Below are 19,054 nucleotides of genomic sequence, written 5' to 3' on the forward strand. Positions count from 1 at the left end.
TTCATTTTAGCCTCTGGGTATAGTCCAAGTTCTGATTGTATAAAATTAGAAGTCTGGTTTTTGTGGAGGTGGACCTAGACAGCTGAGGTTTCTGTTGCCTTCAGGGCAATGGTCTGCCTTCTATTACTGGCTGTGGCTGCTCTCAGGATCCAGGTGTTGGTTTAGATGAATGCCTGACTTTCAGCCAGTTCTGGCTGGATGAGACTTTTCACACAGTATATTTCAGGGACTGATTAGTTAATTCTCTTTGGCTTTTGCTTAGTTGTCTTTGTGTGATTTGACCTTTCTCATTTTTTTTCCCCTTTCCTTCTGTATTTCTTCATGCAGCAACCTTGCTTTTGTCCAACCTTTTTGGAATTATGTAATGTGCTCAGAGTAGAAAAGTTTGATGAGGCTGCAGGAATGGAAATCGGTGTCCCCTCTCTCCTCTGTGTTTGAGCAGTGCTGCAGAGCCTCCATTCCCTGCCAGGTATGCTGCAGTACTGGTGCGGCTGCATTCAGTCCCTCTGCACTGAAGTGAGTAAGTGATCACAGGAAATGGCTGGCTAGGACAGAAACCAAAGGTGTGGTAGACTGCTGGTGAGGAGATACCATGATGTGGTATCTGTATGTGCTTACATAAATTCAGTGTGTTACCTTAGTCTGGCCTGATAACCACCCCAGGGGTCAGAGAGAGGAGCAGCTTGGTTGTTGAGGCTGGGAAATATAAACAGAGGAGGAAAACTCCCAGGAGCTTTGTATTACTTGAATTAGTGTCTCAGCAGAGGGCCTGTGTTATTGAACTTCTGCCTCCACCACGATCCCCTCTCTGCCCTTCATCCTTTCACTGTGTCCTCTTCAAAAATGCCTGACTGGTACATTGTGCTCTCTGTGCCCTGCCTGGGCACTCCCATAAAATCGTTTGCAAACAAACCCAGTTGCCCTGTGATGACAGGATGCTCTTTCAGTGCTGCTGACATTGCCCTAACAGTTGTGATTGAAACAAAAATGGACTTCATGGAATCCCTGTGAGAAAAATCGTTTGGGAGAAGGTCATTGTGTTAAAGCCTGTTCCAGCTGTTGCTTCCTTCACTCTAGTGTCCCTCAAGCAAGTGCTTTAAAAGTGGTACCATTGTTAAGGTGCTAAATCTTTGAACTTCATTACCTTTAGGGCTTTTTGTATTGATTCCTGCTGTTAATATGCACATAATCAGAGTAAAATTGCAATATCGGTATTTCAAGAAGCTGCTCTCTAGGTGACAGGATAATAGCTCACAGAAGAAGCATAGATTGTTACACACTCTTGTCTGCCTTTCTGCTGTTCCTCGTGGATACACACTGGATTTTTGTCCTGTCAAATTGTTCTGCTATAGAATTAAGGCTGCAAAATGTGTTCTGGCACCTGGGATTGCCCTTCCCAAAATTCTGGGTAGCCTTAGGAGGCTGTATAGAAAAAGTAGGCACCAGTTTTCAGTGCAAAATGCTTATGTCAGGATAATATTTTACTTCTGTTCCTTGAATGAGAAGAAAGGGGGAGAGTATGAAGTTTGATCTGTATAAGATCCTTTCTTGCTAATGGCTTTTTCTGACTAGAAAGTTGGTTGACTGACAGTGTCTTTGCCCTGCTACAGCTGAGTTTTCAGCAGTTCTTGTCCAGCTATCAGTCTCTGACACAGCACTGGGCAGACGATGTGGTGCTTTTGCCCTTGGGAGATAAAGCTGGAGATGGTGGGACAGTGAGCACATGGCACAGTTTACATTTGCTGAGGGTGGGATGAAACATGGATATTGCTCATTCTCACTGTGACATGGCTCTGACTATGAGGGCAGCCACTCTGGAACTTTCTGTTCCTGCACAGAAAAACAGCAATCTGTCCTGCTATGCCACCTGTAACTAAATCTTGGATCTTGCCCTTGTTATAAGCAGTAAGGAGGTGATGGTGGCTTTGACTCCTCCTATTAGACAGATGTTGTAACATGGAAAGTCCATCATTATCTCCTATCTGCAGTTAAAGTGTGGATTAGGGTCAAGGAGTCCAAAGACTGTCTACTGCAAAAGTTTTACAAAAACTTATTCTGAAGCTCAAGAAATGAATAAGCCTGAAGTGTTACATAATCCTCATGGAAAGCAAGCAATAATAAAAACCTGGATGTCTGGGCTTTATGCATTTTAGAAATGCAGGTGGAAGTGATATCTCTTAATTGCAGCTTGTTTTCCAGGTCATCAGTTTGACTTCTTGAGTATGTAATTCTCCCAGATGGCTTGGCTTTGTAGATGTCTGACATGATCTACATGTCTTCAAATGTTGGTTTTGTTTTTCTTTTCTTCAGGCTTGGCACTTTGGAAGGAATGCTGTCTGGAGTCTGAGTTGTATAACATTAAAGTTTGAATTATGTCCAAGTTTCAACTGTGTTATCAAGAAATGTCAAGTTTGCTCAGTGATAGCTACATCCAGATTTCCTAAAGTGTAATGATGGAAGTAGGCAGATCTTTCTTTCTGTGGAAACTTCTCAAGAAGTAGTGAACCCTTAGCAGGCACAGACTACTTAAATATCTGATTTTGTAGTGGACAATATCAAATCTTCAAGGTACTGCAGGCACTAACTAAGTTTCACACAGGAATGTGATATGTGCTTTAACCAGTGCCTCTGAAGTCATCTGGAATATCCTCACTCTCTTCTATGGCTGAGACCTTAAGCTACTAATCACTTTTTATTGTGCATTGTGCTTTATTGGGGATTTTTTGTACATATCATTCCCACCAAGGGCAATTTTTACTGTTAATGGTACTGTGCCTCTAAAATGAGATGTTGGAAGTACCAGCTGTATTTTTTCCTGCCTGTGCACCACCAGTGTAATGGACTTAAATTCTTCTTCAAAGTTGTGATAATGCTGGCACCAGTAAGACCTTAAAAGGTTCAGCTTTACGCTTCTGTTTCAGGTGAAATCTGAATGCTCAGTTCCAAAAATTGCAATATTCCTATGACAATTTATAGGAGGCAACACTGAATAAACCCAAGACTTGTGTTATTGGAAATGCCTAAGTATCTTTTTGCTGCTTTGGTTTTTGTTTTGGTTTTTTTTTTTTGTGTTCCTCCATTCTTCACTTGTCTGCAGAAGTGAAGCTCCTGTAATTAAAGATTGTATCCCTGTGCAGTGCCCATGATTTGTCAGCCACATGCTATTTTTAGCTGGTTGTTTAGGATAACCTTCCCATGGCTGCTGACTGTCAGTGACTACCAGGTGGTTAGTGCATCTTCTGACAGAACCTTGCTGTGAGGTTTTTTAAAATTATTTCCCTTTTACAAAAAAGGGGTTTTATTAGTGTAACAGTTGTGTTCTGAAAATATACATTGTCCTAGGTAAAAATTGTCTATCACAATCTTTTTAATATGTGTCTAATAATTAAAGAACAATTGGCTTCTGCAAAGGAATACAGATAGTTGCTCTGTTCCCCACAAAAAATACCCCAAGACCCAGAACCAAAACAACCAACCAAATAAAAGTCTCAAAAAATATATTCATTCATAATATATTTTAACCAGCCTCCAAAATGATGGAGGCAGAGTGATTTGTATGTTGGCTAATTGATTGCACAGCCTTTGATGGATGGGGCACAATTTGGTTGAGCATCAGCTGCAATTGTAAGCTGTAGGACCATGGCTGAAATGATTCATGTGCAGCAGCAGGAGCTCCAGACTGAATTAGAGGCTTGTATTGACTGTGGCACTGTGCATTATTTAAAGAATTGGTTCTGTGCCATTGAGTGTCTGAAGCAATTAACTGCTTCTCTCTGCTGAACAATCACTTCCTTTTTTTGTGAGTTCCCACATATCAGCAGTGACTTTCAGGATAGTTGCTTTATTTTGGAGGCAAGACAAATAGAAACCAGTCTTGCTGATTTTATTTTTTTTTTCTCATTCTTGTGATTTTTCCCCCTTCATATGAAGTAAAGAAGTGTTGAGAGTACTGCGGATTTTTGATATTTTTATCATCTTCTGGAAAATAATGGAAGAGATCTGGAAGGGAATGAAATATTATTTATGTTTAATTTGTTTTCCAGCCACCACACAGGGTTCAGCAATCTATAAACTGGGTTGGACTGAATGCAGTGGTATTGATTAAAAAAAAAAAAAAAAAGAAAAGCAGGGGGGGCAAGCCAGACCATACTCCTGCTGTTAGCCTGAGGCTTTAGGCCTTTCTAATCTTAAACTGTGTTGTGCTTGGCTTCAGCAGTTGTCTAAGGAACCAGTTTCTAGGTGGAAAGGAGCTGTCATTTGTCCAATGTGGTATCAGTCCAAGCCCAGCCTGGGCTCCTGCTGCAGAGTTCTGGTTGGCAGAGCCCTGGTGCAGGGGACAGCAGAAGTGAAGACACTCTGCCAAAATATCTAAGAGCCCATGTGGCCCACACAGTCTTGTCCAAGTGTTTTCTTCCAGAGATGGTTGGCTGGCACAATGTGGGAGTGTCAGAACCTCAATCCATTGGACCTGGCCAGGGATGCTTGTTACAGCTCAGTAAATGAAAGCTGCTTTCCTCCAGTGACGTTGCTGCCTCATTTCTTCTTAAGTTAATGAGCTTGTAGTTTTTAATTAGACATAAATGGCAGCTGTCAGGCTGTGTTTGGTTTTATCTTTTCATACTGCTGTAGTGCTTCCAAAAGTAGAAAAAAAGGATGATTTACTTCTAAAGTTAGGCAGCAGGGTGGGCAAAGTGTACCCAGAACTAGTGGTGTGGGTCTAGCCTTGTTTTGGTTTTTCTCCAGGAAGGTATCCAGAAGTGCAGGTCAGTAATTCATGACTGTTTTATGTGGGCAGCACAAGGAATTTCAAGAGCTGTTGAAAACTGCTTCACTGAAAGATGGTATTCAGAATGTTCAGAAATCAACAGATCCGCCTCTGTTCGTCTGTTGGTTTTTAAGAGATTCTTACACGTTGTTTTTCAAGATAACCTGGCTAGCTCTTCCTTCAAGGGAGGAAGACTTGGAAGGCAAGACAGCAGGGGTGGCTTTTGGGAAGAGTGAAGAGGTGGGTTGAGGAGTGGTGGAAGGAATTGAAGGGTGCTGAACTGAGAAGGTGGTTTTGGAAGACAGAGTGAGTCAGTGATGCTGTGTTAGCAAAACTACTGAAAATGACATATGGCATCTCGAGACACACCCTGCCATGGTCCAGCTGTGTGCAGAATGGACATGTGGGTGCCATCAAGTAGGGGTTATGGTGTACAACATCCAAGTCTGTCCACAAATCTTAATACTTCAAAAGGGTTTTGTTTTCCAGGGGGATTGAGAATCTTTGAGGGCATATTTGCAGCAAGTCTCAAGTGAGAGAGATGGTGGAATTGCAGGGAGAGGCGTAACTGAGAAATGCAGTTTTGTTTTTCAGGCTGGCAGCCTCGGTGGTTCCTTCTCTGTGGTGGCATCCTGTCCTATTATGACTCTCAGGAAGATGCCTGGAAGGGTTGTAAGGGAAGCATCCAAATGGCTGTTTGTGAAATTCAAGGTAACTAAGATACAGTAACACTCAGCTGCATTTAAAGTTTGTCCAATAATGTTGCATTCAAGATGAGATTTCAGGTGACAAGAACTTGATTTGGCAGCTTGATTTCTCTGGTATGTATTTGCAGTAACTTGATGCTTCAGGTCTTTGGTGCTGCTAAAAGCTAAGATATGTGGGAATATTAACTAGAAATCTCAGGTATTTTCAGGGCAGGGATTTGGAGATTTTGTTTTTTTCTTAAAATACACTCTATAAAAATATAGTTTTTATACTATAGTATTTTGAAAATGTTGAGTGAACTGCAAGTCTCTAAAATCATGGGTATTTTATGTGCAGGTGGGTCATTGCTTTTCATGAGCTGTGGTGGAACATCACACAGCTTCAAATGACTCCTCATAAGCAGAGAGCTGAAGCTAGAAACATGAACAGTAAACTTCAGTATTAGGTCTACTCAGTCATATTGCCACGTTTTTGAGGTTCACTTAAGGGCTGGAAGCTTGAAAGAGAGACTTGCAAGGAAAGGATGCCCTTTCCATAAAGACTCTCAGATTATACTGATCACAAAACTGTCATCGATTTCTCCTCTTTGGTTTCTGTTTCACCTGCCACCTGACACATCTGTTGGGATGTTTGGTTGGGCTGGGAAGGGACAGGGGGCTGGTCTGAAATCTGTTGCTTTCAGTTCATCCTGCAGATAACACACGAATGGACCTGATTATCCCAGGGGAGCAGTACTTCTATCTGAAGGCAAGAAATGCAGTTGAAAGGCAAAAGTGGCTGGTTGCACTTGGAACTGCCAAAGCCTGTCTGACTGACAGCAGGACACAAAAGGAAAAAGGCAAGAGCACCTTTTTGCTAGCACATGATCTTTGCTTTATATTTCCCCATGCTTTGCCTAGTGCATGTGCATAGGACAACTTCAGTGTCCAGCCTGTGCTTCAGGTCTTTGGTGCTGCTGAAAGCTAAGACATGTGGGAATATTAGCTAGAAATCTCAGGTATTAATTCTCAGGGTAGGGATTTGGAAACTTTGTGTTTTTCTTAAAATACAATCTATAAAAATAATTTGAAAACCATGTGCTGATGGGTTCTGTAAGTACAGTGAATAAAAATAGGCCCTGGCTAGGGGTCACTGTGATGCAGACTGTATGAGAATGTAAGATCCCCATCTTGTACAGCTTTCTAAATGACCCAGCCTCTCATACCAGTGTCTCTTCTGCTTTGGAGTTCCTCACATGTTTCCATGTTCTAATTGGGCTGTCTTCTGCACTTTAAGAATTGCCTCAGCAATTAAGAAAAGGTTTGCACTGGGTTCCAAATCTATTAGTATTCAGAAGCTTAAATCTGATCGTGGTCAGGCTGTGAAAATTAATTCACTTACCACTTTGCTTTCATCAGCAATCTCACTTCCCTCCCCCAATGAAAACCCTTCTTGCTTACAAGTGTGGCATCAGTCACAGAGCATTGTGAGGCCTCATGCCTTAATCTTGTGTAACCTCAGCACAGTGACTATACAGAAGATGGGAAAACAGCAAATTATTTATGTCTGAATAAATATGAATATATTAAATATGTCTGAATTTATGTCTTTACCCTGAGAAAATGCAGGCAAGCACTTCCTTTCCCTGAGGTGAGGATTTGCTTCTCCTCTTAGCCTTATGTGTGTTATCTCCAGGCTTTGCATCTACTGGTTCAAACTGAGTCAGAGCTGAGCAGAAGATGCTGCTGTAGAGTCCTTCACCAGATGGGATCTAATGTGCAGGGCTAGAAGCAGAAAGAAGTTGGATCTGTAAAGTGGCATACAGTAGCACAGGTTGAAAAGCTAGTAATGTATTTGCAGAACTAAACCATGTTAGTCTTACTGAGAGACAATTTATTTTATAATTCGGGGACTCTAATATCAAAAACATTACTTCTGAAAAATCTCAGAATGACTGTTAATCTTATCTGGATTAGTCTTCTCAGTTCTGTTTCTCAGTACAAGAAACATATGGACACACTGGAGTGAGTCCAGCAAAGGGCTGCTAAGATGATTAAAGGAAATATCTAGTGAGAGAGCATAAAAAAGATGAAGCCAGAGTCTTCTCACTGAACGAACAAGAAAAGATATGCATGAATTTTTATACAAATACTCAATTGAAAGATAAGCAAAAATGTTTATGTTGTGAAGATGAGGGAGCACTGAAAGGCTGCACAGAAGAGGTTGTGTAGTCTCCATCCTTAGCACTGTTCAAAACCTGACTAGACCTGAGTAATTTGCTCTGACTCTCCTTGAACAGGGGAGTAGGACTAGCTGGTCTCCAAAGGTGTTTTCCAATCTCATCCATCTCATGATTCAAGGATATCTGTACTAAATTAATCCCTTTCTGTTGGATACAATGCCTCTTTTATGTCCAGTGTTTCCTACCTACAACCCTATCTAAACAATGCTATTGCTACAGCTTAAACTACTTTGTGAAAACAAAGAATATTACATGTAGGGCTTTTCTCCTATTTAAAAGGCCTGCTAAGACCAAGTGTTGTGTACTTGCCTTGCACTGGATACAGAAAATTTAACTTTTCTTTTGTTTAACTTTCAGAGTTCACTGAAAACACAGAAGCCTTGAAGACCAAAATGTCTGAACTTAGACTGTACTGTAACCTCCTTGTTCAGCAAGTGCATAAAACAAAGGAAGCCAGCATTTCTGGTGTGTCAGAACCAGAGGTACAGTTCTATTTTTGTTATAGACCACATGTGTAATGTCTTGGGCATGTGAGCTTTTCTGGATACCCAATGTAGTATTCACTCATGGTTACTTAATGTTGCAACCTCCTTCTGCAGAGAACATGGGGGAAATAAAGTGCTTACACAGCAGTTCTTGTTTAAATGGAGTATTACTATATTGTTGCAAATGACTTGCCCCTTGTTGGGTTAGCAAGTAGTGAGATGAGATCTGGTATCTGTGATCTAGACAGTACAGCTCTGTAGGTGATCATGTGTTTACAGTGGATCAAAAAAAAGCAAAAGATCCTTTATAAAAAGATAATTTGCACAAAACACACATTTTTCTGCCCGAGTCCTTAATATCCTGCTCAGCAAAACACATCCAAAGCCCTTAAAAGGTCAAGAGATGTTGCAGACCACAAAAAGAGCAAAAGTGATATAAAGAACTGCTTGGTTTGCCTCACTTAAGTTAAAGTTTCAAACCTTGCAAATCTTTTTGACCAAAGAAGCCTCATTTAAGAGGGGTCTCCTAAAGACAGTGATCTGCCCCTTGCTTTGAGAGAGAAATATGTGAAAAAGAAAGCACTTCCCTTGCTAGAGAAGCTGGTGTGGAGTTCCAGGATGCTTCCTACTGGAGAGATGGGTCCTCAGATGCAGAACAAGCAGGGAAAACACCTGAAGGTTGATCAAACCTTTGGTTTGATGTCCAAACCATCTCTGTAAAGATACCTGATTAACTGTGTAAGGTGAATTGAAAGACAGTGCAGAAGCATGATGTGGTGTACAAATGACTAAAAGGCACTGTTAGAACTTGAAGCTCACAGGTGTCGACCTGTAGTGTGGTGTTTATCCTGCTCATATTTTATGCATCTGGGGGAAGACTCTATTTCCCTGATCTTACTGGCATTTAACTGCAAAGATTTATTGCTAAAAGCATTTCAGCAACAATAACTCACTTTGCAGAGATGAAGAGGCAATGTTATACCGCATTCTGCAGTTTTGTCACTTCCAATAAGTTTTTGCTGATGGGGTTTTTGAAATGGTCATCTGCAGATCATTCTACATATATTTAATTTATTTACTTTTCATATCTCCTGTCAGTGGTGTTTCCTGGAATACTGTTGTTGAATATGTTCAGGCTTCGTATTTCATGCACTTCTAACACCAATAAGATAACTAAGAGGCATTGATTTCAAAACACAAGCATATTAAGCTGCTTGTACTGAGAGGCTGAAAAGAGTGGTAATACTGCAAGGCGACATAGCCACAGTAATATGTGATGCCAGTCCTCTGGGATCACATAACTGAATTTTAATTCATGTTACCCAGAAATCACAACTGTAGCAGCTGTGGGCTTTGCAGACATTAGTTGCTGCAAATTGATCATCTGGTGGTGAGTCTATTTCTTCCAATTGATTTCTTCCTACAGAGTGAGATTGATATGGGAGCTCTGTTGAAATCAACCTGTGACACTTTCCTGAAGACTCTTGAAGAATGTATGCAGATTGCAAATACTGCCTTCACTTCTGAGTTATTGCATCAGACCCCACCTGGATCCCCAAATTTAGCAGTTCTCAGAACGAGCAAGGTAATGGCCAGTATCTTCTCTCAGCCCCAGCAAGGATGTTAATGGGTCCTTTTGTCAAAAGTAGCATTTATAGAAGTAGGGAATGCCTTTTTACCCATATCATAGCTACTGGTCCTACACTGGACATACTCTGCTATTTCTTGTGGTTTGCCAGTGAGATAGGGACATCTTTTAATAAGCAGTGACTAATCTCTTAACCTTTAATGACAAGTGAAAATTATTAAACATTAACTTTCAGGGCCTGAAAGTTACACAGTGGTGTTTCACAGAAAGTCATACAGTGGTGTTTCAAAATAACTTGGCTCTACAACAGGTTTGTCCATGTGGGAGCTCACAGCAATTATTATTACTCTGTTAAGCTACAGCAGTATTGGATGTGTGCTAATATGTCAGTGGGAGCTGATGAGTTTAGCTTTCTAATGAGAAGGGCACTTTGTTGATTCCTGGATCCATAGCTATGTATGGAAAACTGGAGCATCTCTGGCAAACAGGAAGTTAAGATCTATGCAGGAACGTAGATTCATGACTGCTTCTGAGAAATGGGATTGCTTCACCATACCTGATACCTAGCTTCATGTTTCTTCTATTTTTTTCAACACTTTTTGATTAAGTAAAGAAAACGTTACAAAGGAAGCTCACTGCACTGTTTCTTCCATATGCTGTGTGCTGTCTCACTTGACACTTGCTAACTACCTTCTGAAAGAAATAATCTGATTTTCTTTCTTTTCCTTTTTCTTTTTTTCTTTACAGTATTGTAATAGTGTAATAATGTAGCACCATTTTCACATTTGTCTGTGTGCTGCCTCCAGGTCAGAGAATTAGGGAGGGTTTTTTGCTGACTCCAACCTGTGTTTAATAAAATTTGAAGTTTGAGAAGCATGATACAGTCTTCTTGCTTTAAACAATGTTATCCCCCCTCCATATCTTTCAGGTAAAGCACTCTGTATTGTCCAGTCACACCTCAACAGAAAGGTATAACAGAATTCTTTACTGTCAGTCTCTTTCTAGTCTGTGTTTGGTAGCGTCCTTTCCTTATTGCTACTCTGCTCTTACTGGGTGCAGGCAGAATTGTGTTGCTCTGAGCTGCCTACTTGGAAGGAGGTGAAACAAAAGGGATCTGGCTCATCCCACTTCATGTCTCTTCTGTATCAGCCCTTTCCCTTTCATTTTTCTCTGCAGTCCACTTGGTGTCTTACTGCTCAGTCACCAGCCAACTCTCTCCTACTTCAGTGCTCCCTCCTGCATTTTTGGTTCCACTCCATAAGCTCATAAAAATCATTGATGGTGAGCAGACTGATTCCTGGAGTAGGTGACAAGGATGTATATTTTAAAGTACTAATGAGGGGATATTCTAGAAGTTACAATATCTGCCTGCAATTTTCTTTTCTGTAATCGTATTATTATGTACCTTTTTAATAAAGATCATTGTAAATATACTTGAACTCTGCAAGCTGAGGTTGAGTCTTTAATCCTCTTTGCTTCAAAAAGCTGCCTCATTCTTGTTATTATTTTAGACAAGTTCTTTGCTCAGAGCAGCCTGTGACAGCCTGTAACTTCTGTCAACTGTTTTTCTCTTGTTATTTGTGTGTTCACAGGAAGAAGCTTACCAAGAAATGCTTTATGCACTAAATATTATTCTTTCCCTTTCTTCAGGCAGGTGGAATTGAATCCCTGTGAAAATGGCTGTGTAAAAGCAGAAGTTAACCATCAAGAGCATGCAGTTATTAAAAGTATGGAATGTTTAAACTTGGAAACAAATGAGGGGGCTGGTAATGTTTATGTTGAAGATCACGTAGGAAAGGATTTGGCAGGTAAGTATATGCACAGTCTTTTGTCCAGAATGATTATTCCATAGGTGTAAATTAAGGAAGGTTGTAGGCTCCTTGTGAGACTGCTGATCCCTGACTCCCAGGAGAGGGAATATCAGTCTTTTAGTCGATACTGCCTCTTGTAAGTTTTCTCAGCATAGCTTCTGCTGCCTTTGCTGATGACTAACTTGGGACTGAATGGAGAAGGAGATCAAAAATTTGGTTTTGGACAAGTTGAGGTTCTCCAGGTGCAGATTGAAGGCTGGCAGGACTTGGGCTCTCTGTGCACTGTGGGCAGACACATTATTCCTTGCTGGTATGTAGAGCTGCAGTGTCAGAGGGGGCTGTGGAAGCTTTGTGTGTGTGTCTGAGGGCTTGAGCTTTTAGTCACTCTTGATTGCTCTGACAAACGTTTACAGAAAATTAACCCTTTTTCTGCAACTAAGAGTGTCCTAGAAAGCATCTTATTTCTTCCTTTATCTTAGCAATAATGTGAAAGTTAGATTTGTGTGTGACTTCAGTGAAATACTGTTGAAGTAATTCAGTATAAAATTTCCTCCAATGTGCTTATATTGTTAAGGGCTGCTGAACTTAATTTGGATAACTATTCATGTAACATCATTTTCTCCTCTTGAATGGACTGTACTGTTCTTGAGCAGTGGCTTTCTCTGCCTGGCTGTTATTCCAAAACATAAATATGCAGTCAGAGAGTCAGCAGAAGTTTTTAAGTCCAAGTTAATGATGATAGTCATTTTGCCTTTATGGGTTCTCTTTGGAGTTTTTCCCATTTTTGGGGTTGGTACTACATAATGTGGTAAGTCCCTGCAGGATAACACACACATGACACCATCTAGCATAATATCAATATAAAACAGCACTAAAGCAAGGACATCACACTAATTCAAGTTTTTGGTGTCATTTAGCTACTGTGGTTCCTGTGCACAAAAGAGAAGAGGCTACCCCCTGTTGGGTACAGATATTTGAGCTGCAGAGTTCTGCTGTCAGTATGGGGAGGAGTTAGCAGTGCAGGGCCATCCATAGAGGGTGGGCTGACCCAGCCAGCCCGTGGGCTTTGTCTTGCTGATGGCTGTACCTGGGTGCTCCCTCTGACCCCAAGAACTCTGCCCTGTCTCAGATACTTTTTCTTCCCTCTCCCCTTTTTTAAGAGCAGTCAGTCTTTAAAAGTGCTTGAGCACTTTAGTCCCATAGCAAATTTCTCTGTCATTTAGGGCTTACAGTGTTTGAGTTTGAAATTTCAGGGGACCCAGGGTTTTTGCATAGCACTCCTGCAGTGTCACTGCAGACCTGGGCTGTTTCTCTACTCCTCAGCCTATGTGGCTTGGTGAAGGACAGATCAGTGGCATCACTCAAACCTCTGTCATTCCTTGGCAGAAACACTTTGCTTGGGAATGTCAGTGATGTCTGAGGCTGGAGAATGGCTGGTCTGGGTATGAGGGGTTTCCTTTTCTCCCAGCACCAGGTTTGTTCAGTGGTTCTGCAACTAATTGGTACTGCTGTAAGCCTGCCTTCAGTTGTCACCTGGAGGAAAAGAGTTCCTTGCAGCTTGATCCCTTCAGCCAGAAGCTCAGTTCTGCTTCAAATCTCTCTCTAATCCTCACTGACACTTGAGAGTATTCCTTTCCTGGAAAGACAGGTTCCCTGGGAAATTCTGATGCTAGTTTGACAGTCTGGCAGCAAGATGTGCTGTAGCTATGACTTGTATGATGCAGATGCCGTGAATAATTTTTCCTTCTTTAGTTGTTCTCTGAAGTCCTCCATGAGGTCAGAAGGTCTTACCATGTATGGGATGTATATGAAAGATTTTCTCTTCCTTGTGCTGTATGTGAAACAGATGTACTTGGCCCCAAAGAAAAAATAAAACAGACCACAGTAGGGAAGATGTACCTGGATCTTTTTCTGGAAAACTTTAAAGATCTTTATAGAAATCAGGGAGAACATAGCAACCTTTGGTAACATATAGGTGTCCATTTAAGCAACCAGTTTGCTTACTTATCAGAAGGAGTAAACATATTGCTATTATTCTTTTGCTTTTGAAAATGCATTGTGGCACTTCAGCAATACTGGGAAAGTTACAACCATGTGAGAAGTAATCTTCCTTTCAAGGAGATGAGTCAGCTCCCTGCTGCACCAAATTGCTTCTTCAGTGCTCTTCTTTCTCACAAGACTGTCCTTGCTGAGGTTGTGTGGGCTCACCTGTACTGCAGCCTGGTGCTTGGTCTGTCTGATTAAAAGAAATGGGGGGTGACTGATTGAAATGTGGTCTGAGCACCTACCAAACCTGCAGTGGTGCTGGCAGGGATGCTTTTAAACTTGCATTATCCAGATATCCAAGTGCCTTCCTTCAAATAGAAAGGCATGTTGATGAAAAGGAATAACAATATATGCATGTAACTGGTTTTTTTTGTTTGTTTGTTTTTCTTTTGTTTCCTGTAAATGTTAGGCATTGAAGATGATGGAGAGGACAAGCTGCAAGCTGTAGAAGGCTGTGGTGCCCACAAGATGCTGCAGTCAGAAACAAATTCTTTAAGTGGATTGACTCTGTGTGAGGAGGAAAGAAATGAAAATGATTCTCCTACCTTCTTCAGTGTCATGAGCAATAGGTAGTACAGATTTCAATTGAAAGGATTATTGCAACTTAATGTTAAGCCTTAAATTGACTTATTTTTAAGACTTTTTCTGTCTGTAAAGCTGTATTTACTGAGATTATTTGACAGGACTGCCTACAGCACAGTAATTGGAAGAAGATATCTTTTGTAAAATTAGCTGTACAGAGTTAAGTGGGAGGTTTTTCCTAGTTTGTAATTGCTTGCACACCACCCAATGTGTGTTCTCTGCAGCCAATTACTTTAACACAGTAAAACAAAAGCCATGTGGTGGTTTCATGTCTCTTAAGTTTTCCCTCTATGCAAATAAGTCAGGAAATCTAATTTTGCTTTTGGAAGTTACATAAAAAGAATAGTTTAAGTGACAATATTTTCTGCTTGTCCTGGCCACCAGGTTCAGTGATATTGAGCTTCGGGAGGAAGAGGGCATACCAACAGAGGAGTTCCTGGAGTCATGTTATGCAATTGTGCCTGTTCTGGGTAAGCAGCTTCTTTTCTTCTGACTCCTTCTGGCTGCTGCTAGCAGCAAGCACAGGTGGAGCAGTTGGGTTGGAAAATTTGTTTCTTCACTAAAGTGATTTAATAGAACCAGTATAAGCAGTATCAGTTTAACTGGTACCAGAACATGTTTCTTACCCCTCTGCTTTAAAGAGGATCCACTCTCACTGAGATGGGACCCACATATAAGCTGTTTGGCAATCTAGGTGTCTGTATGGAACAACAATTTCTCCCCCTCAAAAAAGCAGCATAGATGCCTTACAGTCTAGTACCGCTGACAGCACACCATCAGCTGTACTCTCTGTTTGATTTTTCCAAAGACTTTGATCTTCACCTAGCACAGCCCCCCACCAGCTTGACCCCTGCCATCTAGTGGATGTGGTGGGCCTGTGAGCATGCAGCTTTTTGAAGACTTTTGAACTGTAGGTCAGAGAATTTTAACACATGTAGCAACTGGGATGGATTAGTTCTATACCAGAGAAAAAGATCAGTTTGTCATTCATTTAGTATTTTCCTGCCATTTGAAAATTCATTTCAAAAATGAAATTAATTTTTACTAAAACATGAGAACTGGAAAAAGAGACAATTTTAAAATATGGCTCTTTTTTTTTTTCCCTAGACAAGCTGGGACCAACTGTTTTTGCTCCAGTTAAAATGGATTTTGTAGGCAACATCAAGGTAACTTATTTCTAGCACTGGTTTTCATTTTTTAGACAAAATATCTACTTTAGATCCGAATGCTCAAGAATCTTTGTGGTAGGAGTCAGTACTGGAAGGTTATTTAATATTTGATAATGTTACCATCTGTCAGCTTAAAAAACTGAAATGCCCCTAATTCTGTTCTGACAGTACATGCTGTGTTTAATAAATCCACTTGTGTGCAAACTTATAAAATACTTGATTGACTGCCAAGTAAAACATCTGTTACACCTAATGAATGTGACTTTGATCCTGAGCTGTATAGGTTATAAGTCATGATGTGGTGTTAGCAATGTTGACTTTAACCTGTAAAACAAATGGAGGGGATGGGGGGAAAACCCCTTTGCTCAATCAAGTAGGATTGAGAAGCAGTTTAAGAAGCAATTTCTCAGCAGACTAGGGCAACCCATGCAGGCTTGGTTCTTGTTCTGGAAGTTCTTCCAGCTTCAAGTACCTTCTGAAGAACCTTGAAGAACCTTTGAAATACTGGTTATGAGCCAAAATGTGTTCATAGCAAGATTTTTTGTAGCATTTTCTTTCAAGAAAAGAGAAGTAAAAGCAAAATGTATCTTCTGAGTGTATGCTAAGGAATGTTGTATACAATCAGATTTGTTTGGTTGCTTATCTTGTCGAAGGTAGCCACCGGAAGACTGAAAATAGCAAGAGAAAAGAGTGCTATTTCAAAACCTAAAACATAGAATATTTATTGTCAAGTGATAGGCAGCTACTCCTTTAATGTAGAAGAAAAATCTGTTTGTATGCCCCTTTATATATTGTCTCTTTTGTTTGTGTGAGGAATTGTGTATAGAAACTTGAGAATAAACTGAAACATAGGCATGCTGAGCACTGCTAAGTATAATATTGAGAGTTTGCAGTGGTCAGAAGGTAAATTTTGCTTGTAATTGAAGCTCTGGGCAAATGAGACTTTGCTTGAAGAGCAGTTTGAATTAACTCCTTTCCTCCAGTGGGGAGGATGTCATGGGAACTTCAAGCAGTTTGTTGGATGGAAATGGTAGGTCCCATGTAAATTTTTGACTGAGATGCTTTATTTTGGTTGTGTTAGCCAGATGTGTCTGGGGTGACATGCCCAGGGTGTCAGAGCAGCCATGCCCTGCCATGGAGGAGTGTGACATCCTTGGGAATCTGTACTATCTCTTAGCAGGGAAGAATCCTGGTAAATGGATGGTGTTTATAGGCCCCTGTTGGGCCTTAAAAGACCTAAAGCTTTGCCCATTATATTCTTTCCAGAAAATAAACCAGAAATTTATAACCAACAAAGAAGAGTTTGATACCCTTCAGAAGATTGTGCTCCATGAAGTGAATGCAGGTGTAGCACAAGTTAGAAACTCTGCTACAGAGGCTCTCCTGTGGCTGAAAAGGTAATGACCTTGTAGCTGCCTTCACTGGTGACTGCTGGTGCAGTCAGGGGCCTTTCACCAGTGCAATCTTATGTACATGGGGCAGGCTGGTTACTTCCCACAGGCTCCATCAATCCAAACTGGCCAGCTTCAAGATTAATGTGCTTTCTGTGATTGTATCACTGCAACTTTGCCAAAAGGCCTGAGAAAAACATTGCAGGGAAACTTTTTTTCCTGTAAAAGTGAAGTTACAGTGAATGACTGACTGATCCTGCTTGGCTAGGGCATCAAGCAGATGATTTCAAGCTGCAGCAGAAATGTTTAGCAAAGTGTTTTTCCCTTGGACTGGGAGAGAGGCTGGAGGAGGTGGCTGCAATTTTGTTCAGATTGAAATTGGCTCCTTAATACTGAATTTTATTGCACTTTTGAGTTGTATTGCAACGTTGGGGGCTTTGTTATACTTTGGATTACTTTCTTATAAACATGGTTTCTTTTTATTTCATGGGTTTATCCTGGCAGAGGTTTAAAGTTCTTGAAAGGGTTTTTGACAGAAGTGAAGAATGGGGAGAAGAATATCCAAACAGCTCTGAGTAAGTACCAATTGCTTTGTTCTTCGTCTGCTTCTAAATTCACACACTTGGCTACTTTCCTTCTTGTTTAGAACCTGTGTCTTCTTTTCTTCAGTGGCTGATGAGGAAAGTGATCTCTAAGACATAACATTTTTGAAAACTGCAGTTTTTTTAAATGGCTGCTTTGAGATGGGTTACTAGATAACTGGTAAATGTCAATTCATTAGCAAATAAAGATTCCTTTAATTGGCATACTTTGGCAGAGGAGACAGTCAAGTGCTTTGACTCATTCAAATTTCTCTACTGGTTTGCAGTGGGAGCTCTCCCAAATGTATAATTGCTGTTTTGTTAGTTTTCTAATTCCTTGTATGATTGGCCATCATTCTTTGAAATCACCTCTTTGCCAATTTGGCTGTGAATTGCCTGCATGAATTAGAAGGGAGGTTTTAATAAAGAAGAAGAATTTTTTCCAAGTACACAATTTCTGACACTTTCTTTGTCAAGCTACTGGCCACAGTAAATACAAAACAAAATACAAACTCCTCTTAGACTTGACTTGGTTGCTCCTGGGCAAGACCCTCTCTATATGCATGCAGTATAATGTTGTAATAATCCTTTAAACCAAGTTCAAAACAACTTTTCAAAAGCTTTTTATGTTATCTTCTTTAACACAGCGAAGCGGTTGCCCTATAGGATTAGTAAAAAGACCTACTACACTGTATGTAGCAGCTCTTGGAAGTGAGGCTGTAAATACATTGCTCCCAGATATGGGTGTTAAACACCATGGAAAGTGATTAGGCACTTATTTGACCTTCTGAGTCTGAAGGCTTCAGCACTGAACTACTCCTTGAATTGCTCTGTGTCTGCAGCAGAGTCATGCTCCCGTTTTTTTTCTACTTTTTCATTCCCTTTCTTCCCCTGAAAAGCTCTTCTATATCTGTACCACCACTGCAGCTTTGGTTTACTGTTGGAATTTCACTCCATACAGTATTTTCTTAGACTTTGCATTAGCCTTCCTGTCTGTCGGAACACTTACTTGCTGTGGATGAGTTGAAGGAGATTTGACAGGGGAGCTGAGACCCCAGTGCAGAAATCCCAAATCTGTCATCTCCTTTCAGTCTACTCAGAAACAGCCATTATCTACGTTGAATAGCAAGAATATACCCTTGAATAGTCATCTCTAAGCTCTGTGTTCTCTTTGTGATGCAAACTTAAAACTGCCATACATCTATTTCTTGACTTTAATTTTTTTTTCCTTTAAGACAATGCTTATGGAAAGACATTACGGCAGCACCATGGTTGGGTTGTCCGCGGGGTCTTTGCGGTAAGTGTTTATCTTGGCTGCTGATAGAGGTGGGGGCCTTGTCCATGTGATCTTATATTGTGTGTCATTAATAAACTGTGTTAAAATTCTAAGTAGTAAAATGAATAGATTCCTTTGTCAGACCTTATTTTCAAACTGAGGATTGTGGCTTTCACTATATGTAGTACTGGACTTTCAGGATGGAGCCTGATTTCTAGAGATGAAACATGCTTTTGAGCACAGTTTTGCAGGGCTATTAAATGAAGAAAAGAGGTTTTGAGGTTGCTTTTTTGACGATTGGACTCTCTTTGAATATGAAGATCATTCAGACAGGGTTAGCACAGTGTGTGTGGGGAGTTGGATAGAGAAAATTTTTCGTCCAGTGTGGCAGCTCCCCCTTGTGTCTGTCATTGGAAAATTATCATTGAAAT

General features: G+C 40.6%; 1 protein-coding gene across 1 annotated transcript in view; it reads left to right on the forward strand.

The window, feature by feature from the left end:
• PLEKHA8 (pleckstrin homology domain containing A8) overlaps nt 1-19,054 on the forward strand; it is a 31,251-nt gene that overhangs the window by 4,687 nt on the left and 7,510 nt on the right. Inside the window, exons 2-13 of the mRNA XM_054630285.2 lie at nt 5,360-5,476; nt 6,156-6,311; nt 8,052-8,176; nt 9,606-9,764; nt 10,696-10,736; nt 11,418-11,575; nt 14,034-14,193; nt 14,591-14,676; nt 15,314-15,372; nt 16,642-16,772; nt 17,271-17,341; nt 18,583-18,644. Coding sequence (XP_054486260.2) covers nt 5,360-5,476; nt 6,156-6,311; nt 8,052-8,176; nt 9,606-9,764; nt 10,696-10,736; nt 11,418-11,575; nt 14,034-14,193; nt 14,591-14,676; nt 15,314-15,372; nt 16,642-16,772; nt 17,271-17,341; nt 18,583-18,644 — 1,325 coding nt within the window. The remainder of the gene's footprint in view (nt 1-5,359; nt 5,477-6,155; nt 6,312-8,051; nt 8,177-9,605; nt 9,765-10,695; nt 10,737-11,417; nt 11,576-14,033; nt 14,194-14,590; nt 14,677-15,313; nt 15,373-16,641; nt 16,773-17,270; nt 17,342-18,582; nt 18,645-19,054) is intronic.

Source organism: Agelaius phoeniceus, chromosome 1 (assembly GCF_051311805.1).
Source record: "Agelaius phoeniceus isolate bAgePho1 chromosome 1, bAgePho1.hap1, whole genome shotgun sequence".
NCBI lineage: Eukaryota > Metazoa > Chordata > Aves > Passeriformes > Icteridae > Agelaius > Agelaius phoeniceus.